The following is a 23,418-nucleotide window of genomic DNA, read 5'->3' as shown; positions in this document are numbered from 1 at the left end:
TGGGACTAGGTCAGCTTTCGCATGTTTTAAGAAACTTGGGGTCACATTTTTCCAATATATTATTCCGTATAAATGACCTGTTTAAGAGAGTAAACAAAAAGTTGCAAAACTGCCTCTACATTTTGATTTGTACAAGGTTGACATCTAATAAGTCATTTTTTATTCACACTTATAGACCACTCTGTGAAAATATTCATAACAAATTACTAGTGGAATAATATATTCGTAACAAATTACTACAGAAATAATTATTTTCCAAATCATCCATTCCCATAATATGTCTTCCATATCTATCATGAAGTAGAATATACAATGTTGCAATAGTCAAAAGTGTGTGTGCACATTACGTCCTAGCACAACAGCCATGAATAATTAAATCTCTTGTAACATAAATATTATCCAATAATAATGCCAGTTCACTGAAGATAAATTTGGTTCACAATAATTATATGAACTCAGCCACTGTTTCTATGCTACAAGTAATTTATACCTACCACAATAGTCAAGAAGACTTGAATTTCTGGAAACACAAATATCCAATAACAACACCAGTTCACTAAAGATATACTTGGTAACAAGTGGTTCACACTAATTATATCCTCTTGCCAACTGTTTCTTTACTACAGGTAATTCTCCCCCCCCCCCCCCCCCCCCCCCCCAATAATACTGTTTCTCATTTCAACCCTCAAACTTTACTGCAAGTTATTACATAAAAAAATTAAAAATAAGAACTTCTTGTACTCACCACTGTGAATAAGTTTATGGGCTTTTAAGCTATTTGACTGAGTAAATCGTGCATGGCATATATCACATTCATATGGTTTTTCTCCTGTGTGAATTCTGAGATGCCTCTTTAGTTTGAATGTGTCAGGACTTGCATATGTACAATGTGGACACTGTAACAGTGACAGATTGATACACTATTAGAATGTGCTGTACTTGAATTAAAAAGCTTTTTAATGTATTTAAAGTAAAAACTTAAGAATAACAAAGCAATGGACTGTGCAAATGACAGAAGAAGAAACTATTTGCAAAGACATGGAAATCTGTGAAATATTAACTTGAACAATGTAGGAAAAGACAGATTGTTACTTAGTGTAAAGAAGACACGGAAGTTGCAGACAGGCACAATTAAAAAGACACATGTAGCTGTTGGCCACAGCCTCCGGCAGTAAAAAAAAGTGCGCGCGCGTGCGCGCACACATTCACACACACACACACACACACACACACACACACACACACACAAAAGCATGCACACCTTACACACACATGAATGCCAATTCCAGCATCTCAGCCTGGAGACGCTGGAGTTGGCACTGTCTGCAACGTGACGTACCTTCTTTAAGGAAGTAGCAATCTGTAGTTTGATACATTGTCGATATTCCAACTGGGAGTTTTCACTGTTTGATGTTAACATGACATATTTTATGATATTACATTTATCATTTTATATAACAGAAATTAACAGTACAGCATAACAAACAAAAACACATATATACAGTTGTAATCATGTGTCAATGGCAACAATGGATAAGAATAACAACAGATCCTCTCAAAGCAGAAACAATACCAGGAATAAAAAGTATATGATTTGTTCAAATAAATTTTGAATAAAGAGCTGCAGAAGAAACTAGAAAATGAAATTTGGAAAGGCAGCCTGAAGTAGTGAAATGAAGAAATGCTACCTAATCAAGGGCCATCTAAATTATCCACCAAAGACTTCAAGACAGCTGTATATACCACCACCAAAATTTTTATCACTAAAGTTCTCAGCAATTATGATAATACCTTATTAATGCTATACTAATATCAATGAAATAACCCATACTAAAAATTAATCTAAACGAGTGTGAATAGTAAGACACCAAATTGTTCTGTGTAAATTTGTGTTGCAAATGTGTTGTAATCAAATAATACAAATGTTTTCAGCACTGGTCTGATGCTGTTTTTATTTTACTAAACTGAAGTGCTCACCTGATAAGGTCTTTCGCCAGTATGGCATCTCATGTGATTCCTCATTTTGCTGAGTTCCACACTGGCATAGTCACAAATCGAACATTTGTGGGGTTTCTCGTGAGTGTGTCTGTACCGAACGTGTCTTACAAGTTCACCTGCGGAAATAACACAAAAAGTGTTGGCTCACCTGATAGGGTCTCTCACCAGTGTGGCATCGCACGTGGCGCTTCAATTTACTCAATTCCACGCTCGCATAATCACACTCTGAACATTTATGTGGTTTCTCATGTGTATGTCTGTACCGAACATGTCTTACGAGCTCACCTGTGGAAGACACCAAGGGCAATATTTTACAAAGTGGCATGCAGCCAACCCCCAATTCAGCATACTGCCACTTCATTGAAAAATTCATGTTGCTACTTTCTGCAACTGTCACGTCTGAAAGAACGGCATACATAAAGCTTCAACCCAAATGGTGTTTTATACCATGCCTTTTATTGCTTCATTTTATTTCATTTTCACATGGGAAGAAACTCTACTACATCAATACTCTCCTGCCACACAGTTCTTTCAGAGTTACCTTTAAATTAGTGTGTATGCTGATTTAAGAACAGATATATTCGGTACAACACACATGCAATAAATAACAAAATAATTCATGGATGTGGGCAATGAATTTAAACAATTCCAGCCAGGTGTTGCTACTAGTGGCCCACCTCACGAAGACAGTGTTTGGCACATGCAGAAAATGTTCCTGTCACTGGATAAAGGCAAAAATTCTATGTATAACATAACACTTATAGTTAATAGGCTTCATTCTACACTCACAAAAATGAATAAGTAATTAACAAGGTTGTATAGCACACTGCACCATCAGTTTCAAAAACCCTTCACGAAATTCTCTTATGAAAAAACAGTTATATATAACGGCTTCAGAGCACATAAACATGTGCTGGCCAATTTACAGAAGTTTCTGTTACACACATAAAATGGCGCTGTGTCCACAGATGCAGCTTTTACATTCAATGTGGTATATTCTGCAACCCATATTAACACTCACTAAACTAAAGTGGGATTATAGTTCCTTTCCCCCTCTTACTGCTTCTACACTAAGCTTAGGGAATATGGTTAACTGGTGTTTAAAGAAACAAGACATTCAGATGTTTTAGGGGTCCATTCCTGTTCTCTGCTTCTAATCTCCTAGGATACAAAAGGAAAAATGCAGGTTTTGTGAAATATGAGGAGCTTCAATTAAATTTGTTCTTTTTCTTTATTTTTAATTCCTGGCAAGTAACAGAATTTTATGTATGGCAAAATTAATTTAAACGATCATATTACCGATGTTACAGTGACAGCTTTATTGTAACTAAAACATCAATTCCAGTGTTCATTAAAATAACTATATTGCCCTCCAGGAATGATGAAAGGGAATAACAGCACATGAAGATATTTTATCTATAGACTGCATCCACAATCAGACCAGGAAACATAGTATTCAGAGCTTTCTTTCTCTTTGTCCAATAAAAAGAGAAATCACAAATGCTTCAATTTTTTGCAACACCCCACCACGAACCACCCCATAGCAAAACCAGAATATTCTTCCTCTTGTTTACAAGTACTGTTTAGCACCCTACAGCATTTGTGAAAATCCATACATATTATAAAAGTGTATGTATGTACATCCCACATCTCCTCCTGAACCACTGGATCAATTTAAAAAAAACATAGAACACATATCACTTACTATCTGGAAAGAACCACCTACCTCTCCAAGGGATGCGGGTGAAAAAGAAGCACAGCTTATGATGCACAAATAGCCAAACTTTATTTATCCAGTAATTGAGAATGAGAGCACTTAGTGACTTGCAACCAACTTTATGCATAATTTCAAACTTTTACAAGACTTCTTCACTCTCACACCCCCCACAACATGATGAAGATGAAAGTTTATCGCTTGTTTCATTTTTGCTCTTAATGCAGTAAAACTGCTCCATCAGGCATGAGCTTTTAATTTATTACTTCTATACTACTAACTCTACTTGCAACACATTTTGCAGACAGCATTCACATATACCACAGAATGTAATTACAAAAATATATTATTGTAGAATACATATTATGGGAGATATGATGTCATAAACAACGAGTTGAGTGAAAAACTGTCACATAATACATGATGTTATAATTTATTACATCTTCACTACTAATTCTATTCACAACACATTTCGCAGGTAGTATCCCCATAGGCCAAAGGTACATTCCTGTTCAAGGCATAGTTCAGAAGATATGACGTGATAAAAAGACTGCTATAAATTTACACTTTCGGTCAAAAGGCCTTCTTCTCAAGAAGAAAACACACACACTTTCACACAAGTATAGCTCACACACGAATGACCACTTTCTCTGGCCACTCAGGTCGAACTGCGCCTCTTGGCTGGTGAAGATATGGAGGAGGTTGAGGACAGGAGAGGGAGGGACAGCACAGTAGCAGCAAGGGAAGGTGCAGAGATGATGTGGAGACGGGATAGGGCTGCTAGGTGTAGTTGGGATGTTTGAGGGAGGCAGAGATGAAGTGGGGAGGGGAGTGGAAAAGACTAGAAGCAGAGGAGCGGAAAAAGACTAGTGGTGCTTTGTTGGAATAGAAGACTATGCAGTGCTGGAATGGGTTGGTTGGTTGGTTTTGGGGAAGGAGACCAGACAGCGTGGTCATCGGTCTCATCGGATTAGGGAAGGAAGTCGGCCGTGCCCTTTCAGAGGAACCATCCCGGCATTTGCCTGGAGTGATTTAGGGAAATCACGGAAAACCTAAATCAGGATGGCCGGACGCGGGATTGAACCGTCGTCCTCCCGAATGCGAGTCCAGTTGCTGGAATGGGGTCAGAAAAGGTGATAAGGAGGTGAAGGCGAGGGTTAGCAAAGCTTAAGGCCAGAAGGGTTTCTGGAATGTTCGATATATTACAGGGAGAGTTTCCCACTGGCACAATTCAGAAAAGCTGGTGTTGTTGGGAAGGATCCAGATGGCACAGGCTGTGAAGCAGTCCTTGAAGTGAAGTACATTGTGTTGGGAAACATATTTAGCAACTGGGTGGTCCAGTTTGTTGATGGCCACTCATGCAGACAGACAACTTGTTGGTTGCTATGCCCATGTAGAAAGTAGCACAGTGGTTGCAGCTTAGTTTGTAGTTCATATGACTGCTTTCATAGGTAGCCCTGCCTTTGAATGGATAGGTAATGCCCATGATTGGACTGGAGTAGGTAATGGTGGGAAGATGTATAGGACAGGGCTTGCATCTAAGTCTATTGCAGGAATATGAGCCATGAGGCATGGGGTTGGGAGCAGGGGTAGAGTAGGGATGAACAAGGCTACTGCGTGGGGTTTGTTGGGTCATGGAATACCAGTGTGGAAGGGTTGGGAAGAATAGTGGGTAGGATATTCCTCATTTCAGTGTGTAGTCAAAACCACAGGCAAAGAATATGATTCAGCTGCCAATCCTAGGTGCTACTGAGACATGACAGGACTGCTTCTTTTTTGGCTGAACAGTGGGAATGTGGGAGGCGTTGCGGAACTGGAGGAAAAAGGCACAGGAGATGTGTTTCTCTACAAGGTTGGGAGGGTAATTTCAGCCTGTGGAGGTCTCAGTGAGACCCTTGGTATATTTGGAGAGGGGCAGCTCTTCACTACAGATGTGATGGCCACGGGTGGTTAGACTGAATGTAAGAGACTTCTTGGTATGGAATGGGTGGCAGCTGTTGTAGTAGAGGTACTGCTGGTGATTAGTAGGTTTAATATGGACGGAGGTGGACTGATGTGGCCATTCTTGAGGTGGATGTCAACATCGAGGAAGATGTTTTACTGGGCTGAGACCCAAGTGAAGCGAATGGTAGAGAAAATGTTGGGGTTCAGGAGGAACGTGAATAGGGTGTCCTCAGCCTCAGTCCAGATTACAAAGATGTCATCAGTTAATCCACACAAGGTGAGGGGTTTGGGATTTTAGGTGGTTAAGTAGTATTCCTCTAAACGGCCCATGAATACACTGGCACAAGATGGTGTCATCTGGGTGCCCATTGCTGTACCATTGATTTGTTTGTAAGTGATGCCTGAATAGGTGAAGCAGTTGTGGATGAAGATGTAGTTGATCATTATGACTGGGAAGGAGGTTGTATGTTTTGTGTGTTGAGTGTGAGTCGGGTGTTGGGAGAGTAGGCAATGGTAGGGTTGGGGGGAGAGGGAGAGGCCACTGTCTCTGGGCACTGAGGCCTGTCTGACTGTGTGCAACGTGATGTGGACAGCAATTGCCTGGCGTGGGTGCTAGGGGTAAGGAGGAGGCATGGAACAGGAAGAGCAAGGTGCAATTTGGGGAAGACACTGTGCTAGCTGTGGGAGGGTGCAGGGAAATCCCACAGCCCAGCACACTATTGATTACGTCAGATGCATTTGCAGTCAGGTAGGCCCCAGTGCCAGGTGTGTGTGTTTTCTATTTTGGAGGAAGGACTTCGTCGAAAAGCTTAATTATTTTAGCAGTCTTTTTCATTGTTTTGTTTGGGACTATCTGGCGGATAGTAATCTATCCTTTACACATTGTTGAGATTCCACCCAGAACTTTCCATTGTTTGATTTGTTTCAAAGAGTTGTATTTACAGCAACATGTTGTAAACTACGATAATGACTGGACATTCAATTTTCCTGTCGGAGTTTTCATAATTACAAACACTGATTTATCTTTTTAAAAAGAGTGGATGCATTTCATACATAGAATTACACTTTTCCCCCACTACATTCCTAATCTATAGAACATGATTCGGGTTACTCTACACAAAAGAATTGCAATACCAGGTCAGTAACAACACAGTTTTGCTGACAAAAGGAGACTCTATGACCCTGGTATAACCCTATCTTGCATACCGGTATGTACTGATTTTAGATGGCAACAAAGTTGCCACACAACAGTACCATGTGATTCTGCAGCAGTTCTGATGTTCCAGAACGAACTGAGTAATTAGTATGTAATCTCTAAAGTTTCCAGTTTCCCAATCTATTGGGACACATAAATGTTTGTCCTCTGCCTTTCATATAAGACACAAATAATGGACAAGTTGTCCCTTTCATCTTCTTCATTTTTATCTTTATTGTGAATTGGCTTAGTAAATTCTAAGTAACTGTTACAGAAACAGTGTAGGTGTCAAATATACAAGTTGCCAGCACTGACAAACATTTGAGGGAGAGTTTGTTTTAACATTTACAACAAAATTAATGACAGAATGAATTTAATGTTGTACTTTTAAGTTTTGGGGAGGCCTTTCTTGGTAACTGATACAGAAATTAATTCTAACTAAACAGTGTATTTTGTCAATAACATAGTATGGTTTCTAATGTGCACAGATAAAATGTTGCAAGAGAAATAGTACACATGACTGTTTCCTACTGATATTTCTTTCACCAGACAGCACTGCAACAAATTTTTGATAGGGAAAAAATGTAAGGAGGATTACCGTTTAGCATCTTCTTGACATCAAGGTGCTTGCATAAGAAGCTGTAGCTTTGGTGAACAAGTACAGGGTAAGGAATCAGCAGTGGCCTTACATAAAGAATCGCACTGGTCAGTTATGAGACAAAATGGCTCATCACAACTGACCTTCAGGAGGTGAAATCTACAGAGCCACAGACATAAATAAAAAGAACACACTACCCTGCTTTCAGGAGACTTCCCCAACATACCCCTTTCTCCTACCTACCAAAGGAATTATTAGAGCTGAAAGTTAGACAGTGTGTCTATTGGCAGTACTATACATTTCACCTCCTGCAGCTAGTAAGTACTGGCCAGCAATTCTATTTCACAACTTATTAAAGAATGGAAAGCCCAGAATGGAATAACAAAATGGAAAGGACAGACTGCTACTCACTATGTAAATGATGCACCGAGTCACAGATAGGTACTACGACACACACACACACACACACACACGCACACACACACGGCCATTGTCTCAGAGCCCAACTGTGCCTGCATCTTACAAACAATCGCTCGGATGGGTGATGGGGGTAAGGAGGAGGAAGCGGAAGCATGAGGCGGGGGGAGAAGAATAGCAGGGTACAAATGCGGGGAAGACATTAGTGCAGCCTGGTGGAGTGTGCAGAGATTTGATGGGGACAGGATCGGACTGTTAGTTGCAATGTTGGGAGTCTGTGCTGGGGGAAAGGGGGGGGGGGTAGAGGAGGAGGGAGAAGAGTGAGGAGAGAAGTAGAGAAGGGGAAAGGACTTGTGCTTTAGTGGAGTAGAAGATATATGTAGTACTGGAGTGGAAGCAGGGAAGGGGATAGGTGGGTAGGAGACAGAGACTAACTAACAAAGATACAGGCCAGAGGGGTTACAGGAATGAAGGATATGTTGTAGGGAGAGTTCTCACCTGCACCTGTGCAATTCAGAAAAGCTGATGTCAGTAGAAAGAATCCGGATGACACAGGCTACATAGCAGTCACTAAAGTGAATTATATCATGTTCAGAAACTGGGTGGTGTAACTGTCTTTTGACCACAGTTGAGCGCTGGCCATTCATGCAGATGGACAAGTTGTTAGCTGTCACAATCACACGGAAAGTGGCATAGTGGGTGCAGCTAAAAAGATCACATGGCTGCTTTCACAGGTAGCCCTGCCTCTGATGGAATAGGAGATACCTGTGACAGGACTGGAGTAGCTGTAGTTGGAGTTGGAAGACATATGGGACAGGTCTTTCATCTAGGTCTACTGCACGGATATGAGACATAAGGCAACTGGTTGGCAGCAGAAGTGCAGTAGTTACAAACAAAATACTGCTTTCTACATGGCCATGACAACTAACAAACTTTCTGCATGCATGAATGGCTGTCACCAAACTGTGGCTAAGGGACATCTGGACCATACGGTTGATGAACATGTTACGCAATATGAAGCACTTCACTTTAATAACTGTCGCATAGCCCAGGCCATCTTGATTATCCCTACCTACACCAGCTTTTCTGAATTGTACAGGTGGAAGCTCTCCGTACAACATATCCTTCATTCCTGTAACCCCCGTGGTCTATACCATTGTTGGTCACAGTCTCCCACCCACCTATCCCCTTCCCTGTTCCCACTCCAGTACTACATATACAGGGTGTTACAAAAAGGTACGGCCAAACTTTCAGGAAACATTCCTCACACACAAAGAAAGAAAATATGTTATGTGGACATGTGTCCGGAAACGTTTACTTTCCATGTTAGAGCTCATTTTATTACTTCTCTTCAAATCACATTAATCATGGAATGAAAACACACAGCAACAGAACGTACCAGCGTGACTTCAAACACTTTGTTACAGGAAAGGTTCAAAATGTCCTCCGTTTGCGAGGATACATGCATCCACCCTCCATCGCATGGACTCCCTGATGCGCTGATGCAGCCCTGGAGAATGGCGTATTGTATCACAGCCGTCCACAATACGAGCACGAAGAGTCTCTACATTTGGTACCGGGGTTGCGTAGACAAGAGCTTTCAAATGCCCCCATAAATGAAAGTCAAGAGGGTTGAGGTCAGGAGAGCGTGGAGGTCATGGAATTGGTCCGCCTCTACCAATCCATCGGTCACTGAATCTGTTGTTGAGAAGCGTACGAACACTTCGACTGAAATGTGCAGGAGCTCCATCGTGCATGAACCACATGTTGTGTCATACTTGTAAAGGCACATGTTCTAGCAGCACAGGTAGGGTATCCCGTATGAAATCATGGCGGTGAAACGAGGAAGTACAGTACATACTGACGAAACTAAAATGAGCTCCGACATGGAAATTAAGCATTTCTGGACACATGGCCACATAACATCTTTTCTTTATTTGTGTGTGAGGAATGTTTCCTGAAAGTTTGGGCGTACCTTTTTGCAACAATCCAGCCAGTGCACCTGTAACTCTTTTCCCCTTCTTTACTTCTCTCTCTCTCTATCTATCTCTCTCTCTTTCGCAACCCCCACCCCCACCTCCTCTGCTCCCAGCACAGCCTCCCGACACTGCATCTGACAGCCCTATCCTGTTTCCACCAGGTCCCTGCATGCTCCACCCGGCAGCAGCAGCCTGCAACTTGCTATCCTTGCTCTTCCCCATCTCATAAGTCCTCCTTATTTCCACCACCCCTGTGTGTTTGCACAGGTACTGATAATGTGGGGAGTTCTCTAAAGAAATTTATTTAATATAAGATGACCTATTGTGAAGATGTTCTGGGAATGGTCTCAAGTAATATGCGAAACCGATGGCATAGTTGCTCTCTATTTCACCATGTACAACTTGAAATTTTCAAATATTTTAACAAATTTAACACCATACACAGAAAAAATGTTTGTTATCTACTACTGACCGTCTTTGAACCACAAACAAATAGTTTATGCCACTAAAAATGACAACATATGGAAAATACTTTCCAATACAACATGAGAATAAGACAAAGAAACTTCATCACTGGTTCATTTTTTATATTTATGTGGAGACTTATTAATTAAAAAAAGGGGTATAAAGGTAAATTTGCACATGGAAGGTTACGACAACTAAGGATCAAACAGGGCAAGAATGTCTGAAAAAACTGAAGAATCACTTGTTGATAAAATTATACTAATCCATATTTTTTTTATATGTTCATCTGACACACTGCATTTTTTTCTGGTTAACTAATGTTTTCTTTTCATTGCTTTTAGTACAACCCTTGTTCTGATAGTACTGTTGCATTTATGAGTGAGAAGTGTAATGTTTATTTAAAAAATAAGCTGACATATTATTTACCTGATGTTGTAAAAGCACTGTCACAAAATTTACAACGGTGAGGCTTAGTGCCAGTGTGTGTATTGACATGGTTCTGAAGAGATGCTAAAGTTTTGAATCCTCTTTCACAAACACTGCACTTGTGTGGCCGTTCCTCAGAGTGTGACTTCATGTGGCGGGAAAGTAAGTATCTGAAACAGTATAAATTTGCCAGAAATTGCATCCCTCTTGTTTACTGCAGGTTACTTGTTGGAATATGACTTTCTGAGCACGAAGTCTCACCTTTTCGGGCTTGTGTAATTGCAATAATTACACATATGAGCTTGTGTTACAGTCTGTGACTTCTTGGGCAAGATTTTAATAATCTTAGTTTTGTCGTCTTCATCACCTGACTCCTGAAATCAAAAAAATCAATGTGAAACAGGGGTCCACAAATATTTTTTAGTGCTGAATGAACTAATTCAAAAGCACATACCATTGCAATCCCACCTTCTTCACCTTCGTCAAAGTCATAGACAGTAAGATCTTGGTCATCAGTTTTGTCATCCTTTTCATCAGGTTGCTGCACAATGAGAACATATGAGACCTCTCCTGGATTTGTATCTGATGGTACTATTGTGACTGTCTGATATGTATCTGTTGTGTTTAAAATCATACTAGTATCAGCTCCATTGGTAGTCACAGCCTAGAAAGATGTAATTTTGTCACTCAAATGCATCACACAATTAAAAAATAAATAAATTAATAAAAATAAAGAAGACAAAACAATTTTGGGAAATAACTTGAGAAATGTCCAAAATTCCAAAGGAGGATGTAAACATTCTTCTCAGTGATTTCAACCCACAAATTGGAAAAGAGAGGAAAAATATATATTTAAAAAAACCCTAAGAAACAAAAAACATGGCAATCCCCAATCCTTCAGGTAGCTGAATTTCAAATAGACTGTGTTGCAATCTCCTATGATTTCCAAAGGGAAATAAACGACGTTCAGTTCCGCAGAGGGGCAAATGTAGATTCTGTCCACTATTACCGGAGTCAGAATTTAATTCACACCAAAAAGGGAAATCTACATCTACATCCATACTCCGCAAGCCACCTTACGGTGTGTGCCGAAAGAAAAGACCATTAATTCCCCAATTTGATATGAAAAAATTCAAGAATCAAAAATTACAGAAGCATGGGAAAAAAAAACAACCTACAAACAGCTGGAGAAATTTCCAAACAAAAATTATACAGATGGCAAGAGAACTGATCCCATTAAAGAAAAAAGTCCAAATTGTGATAACACAACGAGCCTTCTTAAACTACAATTGGGACAAATCAGAAACCACCATCAAAGGATACACTCCATGAAACCTCTGTTCCACGAAACAAGACGGAAAACTGAGACTAACTAACAAAGAAAATTGTCAAGACTTAGCCAAATATTTCGAAAAACTTCTAAAGTGCTCACAGCCAAGTACGAGATTCCCCAGATTACAACATGATTACAACCAGAACACACCAATGAAAGTTCAACTTAGTCCAAATTCCTTAAAATAAATCACTCAAATCATACAAAAAATTTGGCAGCCGGAAAATATTCCAGACGATTGGAAATGTTCACTTGCAAAAAAGGAGAGAGATCAGATGTAAACAAGTACAGAGGCATTTCACTTTTGCTAGTCACTTACAAAATTCTATCCATCTGTGTCCTAAGGAGGGCACAAGAACATCTAGAACATACAATTTCAAACACCAAGCAGGCTTTCGACCAAACAGATCATGCCCAGAACAGAACTGTAATCTTAAGACTATTTTAAAAATTAAACCAATCACACCGAAACCAATAGTCTGCAAAAGAAGCATATGATTCTGTAAACAAACAATCTCTATGCAATATTCTAAAAGAATGAGAACCATACACTCAAACTTGAAATCTGATTGAACACATACTGACAGAAACGAAATCAAAAATTAAATTTATAGATGAAATTTCAGAACCATTCTTAGAACAGGAGTAAGACAGGGAAATGGGATCTCGCCACTACAATTCAGCATAGTTTTAGACAAAGGAATGAAAGAATGGGAAATGGAACTAAGAAAACAAAATTTTTGGAAGCCAATCAAACTAGGAAGAGGTCAAGGAAAATTGAACATTCCATATTTAGGGTTTTCAGATGACTTAGTGATTCTAACTGACAGTAAAGGAACAGCAGCACAACAAATCAAGACCCTCAAAGAAAGTGCAGAGAAGGCTGGCCTGCAAATCACTTTTGAGAAGACTGAATTCATCTGTTCCAAGTTAGATATCCTGAAACTTAAAACAAATTAGAGTGAAATCAACAGAGTGAAACACTAAGTATCTTGATGAAATTATTGAACCAACAGGACTTGAAATTAGAAAAATTCTGGGATCACAATAGACACAAGATTGATACAGTCTGCAAACCTTCGAGACAACACAAAAAATATCAAATGTTGAAATTGCTATCAGAAAGAGACGAATAAAGTTCTATGGACACCTAGACAGATTACCTGGAAACAGACTAACAAAACTTCAATTGGACTATGTGACATCACTTAAAGCATCAATACCCTGGGTAACTGAAGTTAAGAAGGATTTGACAAAAACAAAAATTGACATACAAAACTCATCAGACATGAATACATTCAGAAGTGAAATTGATGAGTGGAAGTTTACTCCAGAGACGGAACCAAAACCATACTGACCAGTGGACCAAAGAAGGAACAAAAGAAGTCTTTCGGGGAGAAAATGAAGAAATATTGAAAAAATAAGAAGAACCCTAAGAAAGACTGAAAATTACCTGCTTATTATTATTATTATTACACTGTTATAATTAGAACAGTGTGTGATACAAACTATGACTTTCAAAACAAAGGGCTCATGGTTACTAACACTAAACTAAGTAAATAAATAGAAAATAATCCTAAATTCCTTAATTTTCAACAAATTAGAAACAATGTGGTGAACTTGTCACTCATGCTGACACTTTAAAAAATGAGACAAAAAGTTGCTATCACATTCCTCTGGAAAGTCAAATACTCACTGCTATAAAATTCTGAAATTTACTATACAAGACAGTGGAAAAATAAAAGTTCACTGTAAGCAGTATTGGAATTTGGAACGCTAACCAATAAATGGTGAATGTGAATAAAAATAAAATAGGTCTTGTGAAATATAAAACTTTCCCAGTGTACAGATTGTTCCATGAAAGGTTGGGCAAACTACCAGATGTCAATAACTTGCTGACATGATATTACAGGCTTTCCTGGCAAATCAACAGTTTCTATTGCTCTCAGATGTCCAGACAGGTGCAGTTGTTTATGTAACACACAATATGTCAACAGCTTACCTTGCCGCACCTTCAAGTGATACCTGTAGAATGAATGTCTTTGCTACATCTTGCCCTCTTTATGCTCTTATTGCTACCCACCCCTTCCCTCACTACCCAATCACATGGTGCATCAGGCGGAGTGATGGGGCAATGCGATTGTCATGTACTGGATATGAGATCCAGCCCCTCAGTGCTTCTGAGGCCACCGCAGGGTGTGGAAGTTGCTCTTGGCTGATGATGTGACTCCAGTCGGCTGAGTGCTGATACCGTGCTTTACTGAGAGTGTACCTACTGATCAGGTCACTCACACTGCAACATCCACACTTACACACTTAGAATACAGACCCAAGACAATGAGGTCTGCCGTAACACTGCTGCAACCGCAGATTTTGTTGGTTGTTCAAGTTTAGAGCATCTCCTGTGCTCCTTCTACCATTCTTTGACTGTCTGCACAGTCCACCTGATGTACGCGTTTCTGCCTTTGCATTTATGGACCGGAAGTCATCCTTCACTGTCCCTAACAGAGTACGCATTTTGAGGGTAGACAGAAAACACATCTGATGTTACACTGAATCAAGATTCTGGTGATATTGTTTGATACTTTATCGGTGTATGACAAATACGCCACTGTCATGCTCCTCGTCGTTTTCTATTTGCTGGGCCTGTGTCTTCTGTCTGGAAGCACATCTGATTTGTCTTCCCCCACACTCATCTTCTTGAATAAGTCGTTAAGGTGGCTGTGCAACCTTGGTAGGCTTTCTTTATCCTTCATTGCATGGACTCTGTGAACCAGTGTGACAGATGATGGCAGCTGGAGGCATAGAAATACAAATCAGTGTGGGTGGCTTTCCAGTACACACTGTGTCCTATACAATTGTGCACTTTATGCCTGACTATGGCATCCAGAAAAGGGTGTTCATCATTCTATTCCTCCTGCATAGTAAATTTGATCTTGGGGCACAGAGACTTCAGATCTTTGAGAAACCCTGGAAGCCTTTCACTTCCATGTGGCCATACAACAAATGTGTCATCAATATACCTGAAAAAGGATGTCATCTTCAATGTAGCTTTTTCCAGAGCTTTCTCTTCAAAATCCTCCATGAATAACTTTGCCACAACCAGTCACAGAGGGCATATCAAGGCGATGCCTCCGTTTGTTCATAATAGTTAACACCAAAGAGAAAGAATGTAGATATGAGGGTGAATTTGAGGAAGTTAGTCATTGCTGAGGCAACTGGCAACTGCCACTCTGGTGAAAAGGGAAACAACGTCAAAGCCCACTATAAGGCACCGGTTACAAAGGTGTAGAGCATACATTTACCAATGTAGGGGCTTAACGCTGCTATCAGCTGTTTGGCTGGCTGGTAGGTAGCTTAATTCGTACCAGGTAGATGAAGCTAAATTAATGCTAGCTAAAAGTATTTAACTTCCTTTAAAGATATTGGATGTTGGATGCCAGGATGTGTATCTTTTATAAGAGAATAAACTGAGTGCTAACATGAGGAGGACCACAATGATGTAGGTGAGAAAGACAGCAAAAACAGTAATGCAAACAGGCCCAACCAAGTGCAGAGTAACCATTCATTTGCTCTGCTGTTTCCTATTTCTAATGTCATAGTTCTCTCCTCAGTGACTTAAGGAATGGCTTTTTCTCTTTTAACTGTTGAAGTGGAACAATTCTGTTATTTGCCTTTAATTCTGTTCTGTTGTACCTACACTGTCTGAAGGTGGCATCATCAACCCATAAAGTGTTCAGTTTTGTAAACTTCTCTTAAATGAAGTAATCATTTGTTCTGGAAACCATTATTTTTTCACAGTTTGTTTATGTGCAAAATTTTTCTGATGCCCAGAAGAAAAAAAGTTTTTCCATCTTTATCTAAATACAATAACTTGATTTTGATTTGTCTGCATGTTTGTAGCCAGGAAATCCAATATCTGATCTGACTGCCAATTTGTTCCAGCTCATTTAGCATTACCTGGGGAGCATGTGTAATATTTCACTTTGTCCTTACCCTTCACATTTAAAACACAGTGGTTTAATGTCAAATCCTGCTGGGAGGGGTTCAGTCTTGACATCAAGGGCCATGAGGTACTTGATCTCGAAGATTTCTTCTACCTTCTTCAAACTAGCCACATCTTCCGATGGATCTACAGCCACAATAAGCAGTGGTGATTTCTCCTTATTTGTTTGACTGTGAAGTCTTGCCATGGCATTAAATCTAAAGTTCAACAGAGCTTGATGCACTGTTTTCACATTGAATATCCATTTTAGTCCACATAGCAGGGCCTTAACTCGTGGCATTGTCTTCTGAAGAACTGTTCTAATTGGTTCTTCAATGGGGTACTCCTTCATCTTCTTTCTCACAGTGTCCTGGTCATTCGAAGTGTGGTATTATTCTCCATCGGTGTCATCTCGGGCTGGTATTGAAGTTCACCAGTCAAATCATTGTAGATCTCTATCCAGTTGTTTCCAGCATAATGGATGAACCTCAGATATTGCTCCGGGTAGTGCCTTTCACAATATGGAACACTTTCTTCATTTTGTTATTGTCTTCTCTGAGGCCCTGCCTCACCCTGTTTCTCACTGGTGGACATTTCTGGCCATACTGTCATCTTCTTATGTTTATTGTGGTTGATCTTTCCCATGCTACATGCTAATTTAACACTCACAATTTGCTTACGCTGTTAGAACATCAAAAACAAAAACTTGTTATTCAGAACAGCAAACATGGCAATTTTGTTATTTAGCACGATGACCCTTCTAACAGCCATGTACCGCAAGCCTCTAGAGGAATGGAAGGTTCCAAATGATTGGAAAAAGAGCACAGGTAGTTCCAGTTTTCAAGAAGGGTCGTCGAGCAGATACACAACTGTAGGCCTATATCTATGACATCGATCTGTTGTAGAATTTTAGAACATGTTTTTTGCTCATGTATCATGTCATTTCTGAAAGCCCAGAATCTACTCTGTAGGAATCAACATGGATTCAGGAAACAGCGGTCGTGAGAGACCCAACTCGCTTTATTTGTTCATGAGACCCAGAAACTATTAGATACAGGCTCCCAGGTAGATGCCATTTTCCTTGACTTCCAGAAGGCGTTCAATACAGTTCCACACTGTCGCCTGATAAACAAAGTAAGAACCTACGGAATATCAGACCAGCTGTGTGGCTGGATTGAAGAGTTTTTAGTAAACAGAACACAGCATGTTGTTCTCAATGGAGAAACGTCTACAGACATTAAATTAACCTCTGGCATGCCACAGGGGAGTGTTATGGGACCTTTGCTTTTAACAATATATATAAATACCTAGTAAATAGTGTCGGAAGTTCCATGCGGCTTTTCGCAGCAGATGATGCTGTAGTATACAGAGAAGTTGCAGCATTAGAAAATTGCAGCGAAATGCAGGAAGATATGCAGCGGATAGGCACTTGGAGCAGGGAGTGGCAACTGACCCTTAACATAGACATATGTAACGTATTGCGAATACATAGAAAGGAGGAGGATCCTCCAAAGTATGATTATATGATAGTGGAACAAACACTGGTAGCAGTTACTTCCGTAAAATATCTAGGAGTATGCGTACGGAACGATCTGAAGTGGAATGATCATGTAAAATTAATTGTTGGTAAGGCGGGTGCCAGGTTGAGATTCATTGGCAGAGTCCTTAGAAAATGTAGTCCATCAACAAAGGAGGTGGCTTACAAAACACTCGATCGACCTATACTTGAGTATTGCTCATCAGTGTGGGATCCGTACCAGGTCGGGTTGACTGAGGAGACAGAGAAGATCCAAAGAAGAGCGGCGCATTTCATCACAGGGTTATTTGGTAAGCGTGATAGTGTTACGGAGATGTCTAGCAAATTCAAGTGGCAGACTCTGCAAGAGAGGCGCTCTGCATTGCGGTGTAGCTTGCTGTCCAGGTTTCGAGAAGGTGCTTTTCTGGATGAGGTATCGAATATATTGCTTCCCCCTACTTATACCTCCCGAGGAGATCACGAATGTAAAATCAGAGAGATTCGAGCGTGCACGGAGACTTTCTGGCAGTCATTCTTCCCGCAAACCATACGCAACTGGAACAGGAAAGGGAGGTAATGACAGTGCCCTCTGCCACACACCGTTGGGTGGCTCGCGGAGTATAAATGTAGATGTATATCTCTCGGCAGCTACTGGGAGGTCAATTCACTGTCGTTTTCAATCACCATCAACTGCACACATGTTAAGTGTGGACTTACATATCTTTAGCATCACCATCTACCATAGTTTCTCTATCAATAAGATGAAATACTCTGTGAGGTGAAAAGTGTTGAGAAGTAGTATAATTTAACTGTACCTCCTGAGATGACTCCAACCCTGTAATGGTTTCTTCAACATGAGTACTCTCCTGAGGCATAGTTACATATGTTGCTTCAGAAGCCCCATCTGTTACTTCTGCTGATGTCTCTGCAATAAGTGAGTATCAGTATGTGTGGCACAATAAATGTATTAAATACATGTTTGAGTGAAACCAAATCAAAAAAAGAATATTATTACACAAAGAAGAAAAATGAGAACTTGCTGACCTGATACAACTGTCATAACTGGCTGCTGATCACCATTTGCTTGATAATAGTAATGACCTGACTGGTCCACAAAATAAGTTCCCTCCTCAGGATTTTCTTCAGTGGTAACCACTTCAGCTGAAAACAGTTCATAAGGTGAGATTATTCCAAGTATAACAACTAGGATGGAAAAAACAAACATCAACTATGACTTCATACTGCTTTTGCAATCTGTAATCACAGTGAAAGAGGGCACAGAGTAAGGCTACTGAAAAAGAATGTATCTTGATTGTGAATGCTGTTTTCTGTTACATGTGACTGTGCTCCACACATTGGTGTGGTATAGGTCATTATCATATTATCATTCCATGCTTAATATGTGCCCCAGAAAGATTATTAAGAGGGAATTTATGCACAGAATGCAAGTGTTATCTGACCATGAAAATAAATCTTAATTACATAACAATTAGTAGTAATTACATAACAATTAGTAGTAATACATGTGTACAGCATGTAATAGAGAACAACTGAAAAGATTCACTCATGTACAAGAGCAGATAAATGTCTTGAAAATTAAAGTTCTTGAAGAATGATGGAAAAAATATCTGTTGAGTGTTCAGTAGTAAATCTGGAGGTTTCTCTAACACAAAAGGAAAAGGAATTTAACATATTAAAAGAATATAAAACAGTCCACTTATGAATATATCCTGAAGAAATTTACAGAAGTTAATAAAGAACTATAAGTGGCAGTCAAATTAAAACCATACAGATGGAAAAAAGTAAGTAGACTGTTTATATTCATACATTTATCCCACTGTGGAAAAATGTTTACGGTTGCCTATGGAACCATGACTGTGTCCAGGAGAGCACCTCTTCATCTAAATCAAACCAATGGCAATGAATGTCATTCTTTGGGGCTCCCAAAAATATGGAAATCACATGGGGAGAGGCAGGAACTGCATGGAAAATGTGTAAGGACTTCCCAGTGAAACTTTTGCAGTGTAGTCAAAACAACCTTGGCAAAATGTCTGCCAATTACATCATGTTACACTGGAAGAATTGTTAAAATTACTCATTAGAACATTCACATTTTCTAGCTTTCTGCAACCACAACTGCAATGTCGCAGTGCAATGAGAAACATACTGTACATGATTATGTTGTGTTGGCAGAAGAGCCAACACCGTGTTACTAGTGGAGGCTGAAGGCACGCATTTTAGCTCACGCAGGCTGGTGTGAGGAGGGAAGAACTATACTGACGTGACGTCTGGAACATGACAAGGAATTTGAATTCAGAAAGCGGACGTAATTAGTTTGATACTTAACTTTAATCCATTAATGATGAACGTCGCTCTTGACGGTACATGATTCACAATATTGTCTGTTCAGAATTCATTCTAATTACTGCATATGGCGCCTTGCTAGGTCATAGCAAATGACGTAGCTGAAGGCTATGCTAAACTGTCGTCTCTGCAAATGAGAGCGTATGTAGACAGTGAACCATCGCTAGCAAAGTCAGCTGTACAACTGGGGTGAGTGCTAGGGAGTCTCTCTAGACTAGACATGCCATGTGGTGGCACTCGGTCTGCAATCACGCGGGTCCGACGTATACTAACGGACCGCGACCGATTTAAAGGCTACCACCTAGCAAGTGTGGTGTCTGGCGGTGACACCACAATTTATTTCATAAATTACTTTCAGATCCAACATTTTTCAAGTCCGCACTCCCATCAGACTAGCAGTTCATATCCTCTACTTTATATTAAATGCTGCTTGCAGTACTTAATAATGTTTCTGTAATGTGACAGATACAAAATCCTTTCACCAAGCAACAGCACGAGAACACCATATATAGGTATAGAAATTTGCAAGCTTTCGAAGCCAATGGCTCCTTCTTCCAGCAGAAGGGTTGAAGGGGAAAGAAGACAGGAGAAGGAAAAAGGACTGGTGAAGTTTAGGAAATGGGGAGGATTTGGAAAAGTCACCCAGAACCCTGGGTCAGGCTTGACTTACAGGATGGGATGAGAAGGAAAGAAAGTGAAGTCTTTTATTCCACACAGCTCCTCCAAGATTTCAATTCAATTCACAGAAAACCATAGTGGAACATTTGGTTTAATTTCACATACACACAGAAACTAAAAAATGACTATGTTTCAGGATACTTTAGTCATAGATCGGTGCATGAGTATACTCCAGATACTATTAATGGTGATTGTTGAAAATTTGTAACTCATTATTCTGAGCTTTGAAAGCTATCTTTACAGGTCTACATGTAATGTCATTCATTATAGGACATAAATCATAAGTAAAAAATATTATTTTTTGGAATATAATTTGTATAAAAATCAATATATTAAGGGGTTAAAATTCATAACTCATTGGCTAAATTCTACTGCTTCCTTAGGGACACTTTTGACTACAGAGACTGAAAATACTATGTTTATGGTACCTGTAACATGTTGAACAGTTTGCTCTCCTCCTTGGATTTCTTTATTGAATGTTTCCAGGTAATTCTGTATATCCGATATGGTTTCAGGATTTTCTTGGCCTTCCATTTTGATCTGCACAGCGGTAAGTGCAGAGGCCGAAGCAAGTCCTTAAAAACACACAACATCTTAATAAACAGAAAAATTTCTCTCTCTCTCTCTCTGTTGTACAGTAATACCAACTTGAATTTGTCATCTGTCACAATGCAAACAGGTAAACTGAGGCAACTGAAAGAAGAAACAGAATGCTGAATACCAGTAAATTCATCATTAAACACTTTAATCCAAACGTTCCTAACAATATGAAGTAGGAAAATATACACCCAAGAGTATCTAGGGTGGATGGTGAGCTCAATGATTACAATGAAATGATAACAAAAAAAGGAATCAAATTTACAGCATTCCAGTTAATACAAAACAAATATATTTTAAAATGGAAATACAGTGTTCAAGTTGTCAACAAGCAAGATATAATTATGACCTGCACATGTGCAATAGCTACTATCCCACAACAAACAAATGAGTAAACAATTCTCTAAATCACATAGACTCTTTGAAGGGTGTGTGCACCTATTGAACAGATACTCCCCAAATGTAGCCTAGAAAATCATTCCCTCGCAAGCATGGGTTTTGCATCGTCATGAAATAGGACAGAGAGTGTCATGGATATGATAAGCAAGTTGAGCTGGAACTCACTTAAACAAAAGCATTTTTGTTGTGGCATCATCTTTTCACGAAATTTCAGTCACCAGCTTCCTCCTTTAAATGTGAAAATATTTTATTGTCACCAATGTGCATAGGGAGAAATGGTCATCCTAATAAAATAACAGAAACCAGAACTCAAACAGAAATATTTAAGTATTCATTTTTCCTACACGCTGTTAAGAGTGGGGAACAGCAGCAAAATAGTCTGAAGGTAGTTCAGAGAATGATCTGACAGGAATTTAAGTGTGAATTGCAGAGTAGTCACGTATGTATGGATCAGGATGCAATGATCCTTGTTACTCCTTCATTCTCACAGGAGATTCTAGATCAGGTTGTTTGCAGGAGCTCTTCCACCATAATAAACATGTTCAAAGATGACTCTTATTATCCTAAATATTTGTTCTCCCAGCTTCCATCTTTAAATTTTTCAAATGACTAAATGTGGAAGCTTTAGTGCCTTGTACACCTTCTTTATCTCATGACACAATCGCTTTTTGGGCAATCTTAATTCTTGTGTTAGCTCTCCCTTATTAAACATAGGGCAACCTTGCTTGTAACTCGACACCTCACTCAGTAATTTGTATAAATATGAGGCGGAAATGGACAGACAAAAAAATCTATTCACCAAGCAGCGGCAGGGGGACATACTCAAAAGGATTTAACTTCTACGAGCTTTCAGAGCCAGTGGTTCCTTCTTCTGTCAGAAGGGCTGAAGGGGAAGGTAGTGGGTGAAGGAAAAGAAGTGGAGATGTTTAGGGAAAGGGGTACAGTTCAGAAAATCACCCAGAACCCCCGGTCAGGGGAGACTTACCAGATGGGATGAGAAGGAAAGACTGATTGTTGGGGGCTTTTTTCCAATCATTTTTTCAGATAATATAGACCACTCTTGTGGCGAGAAGTTCTCTCCCACTCATTGCCTCTTGTTAGCCAATTTTTCTGATTTTTCCGAATTTTTTCCCTGCGTTTCTTCCGTTTTTCTATCTTTTTCCCTCCTCTGCCTCTCATTTTTGCCACTCCCACGATTTCTATTACTCCAAATCGAAAAAAAAGGCAGCCCCCAACAATCAATCAGTGTTTCCTTCTCATCCCGTGTGGTAAGTCTCCCCTGACCTGGGGTTCTGGGTGACTTTTCTGAACTCCCTGACCTGGGGTTCTGGGTGACTTTTCTAAACTGTACCCCCTTCCCTAAACCTCTACACTCCTTTTCCTTCACCCTCCTCCTTCCCCTTCAACACTTCTGCCGGGATAAGGAGCCAATGGCTCTAAAAGCTTGTAAGTGTTAAATCCTTTTGTGTGTGTGTTCCCCTGCCACCACTAGGTGAGTAGATTTTTTATCTGTCCATTTACATTATATTATCAGCAATTGATTATTTTCGTTGTTATATTAGCCCATGAGGAGGAAAAGTGTTGTTCCATGTTCATGAGCAACTTTGTTGACAGATGGTATAGTTCTACTTGCATTCAGTGTTCAAGACTGAATGAACATAGTCAAATCTTAAGGTGGTTTAATCATGTTTTAATATACTCATGAAGCACTGACCTACTGAAAGTGAGGGTAAAAATGATAGCATTTTCCTAGCAGTTTTCTAATATCCAACACTGCTGCCACTCCGACATTTTTCTCATTCTTCCAGTA

At 39.8% G+C, this 23,418-nt stretch overlaps 1 protein-coding gene across 10 annotated transcripts in view; it reads right to left on the bottom strand.

The window, feature by feature from the left end:
• LOC126259791 (transcriptional repressor CTCFL) overlaps window positions 1-23,418 on the bottom strand; it is a 149,528-nt gene that overhangs the window by 109,118 nt on the left and 16,992 nt on the right. For 7 of the 10 annotated variants that reach the window (XM_049956799.1, XM_049956807.1, XM_049956808.1 and 4 more), the window contains 8 exons: window positions 21,041-21,187; window positions 18,615-18,731; window positions 18,386-18,495; window positions 11,191-11,400; window positions 10,998-11,110; window positions 10,737-10,906; window positions 2,147-2,283; window positions 746-896 (listed from right to left, as the gene is read on the bottom strand). In XM_049956799.1, the coding sequence (XP_049812756.1) occupies window positions 746-896; window positions 2,147-2,283; window positions 10,737-10,906; window positions 10,998-11,110; window positions 11,191-11,400; window positions 18,386-18,495; window positions 18,615-18,731; window positions 21,041-21,187 (1,155 nt within the window). Of the gene's footprint in view, window positions 1-745; window positions 897-1,977; window positions 2,115-2,146; window positions 2,284-10,736; window positions 10,907-10,997; window positions 11,111-11,190; window positions 11,401-18,385; window positions 18,496-18,614; window positions 18,732-21,040; window positions 21,188-23,418 lie in introns of all 10 variants that reach the window. The other 3 variants (XM_049956801.1, XM_049956805.1, XM_049956806.1) reach the window with 3 other exon arrangements.

This window comes from Schistocerca nitens, chromosome 5 (genome assembly GCF_023898315.1).
Source record: "Schistocerca nitens isolate TAMUIC-IGC-003100 chromosome 5, iqSchNite1.1, whole genome shotgun sequence".
Lineage (NCBI taxonomy): Eukaryota > Metazoa > Arthropoda > Insecta > Orthoptera > Acrididae > Schistocerca > Schistocerca nitens.
Note: the sequence above shows the minus strand (reverse complement) of the source record. Positions and strands in the feature narration are given on the sequence as shown.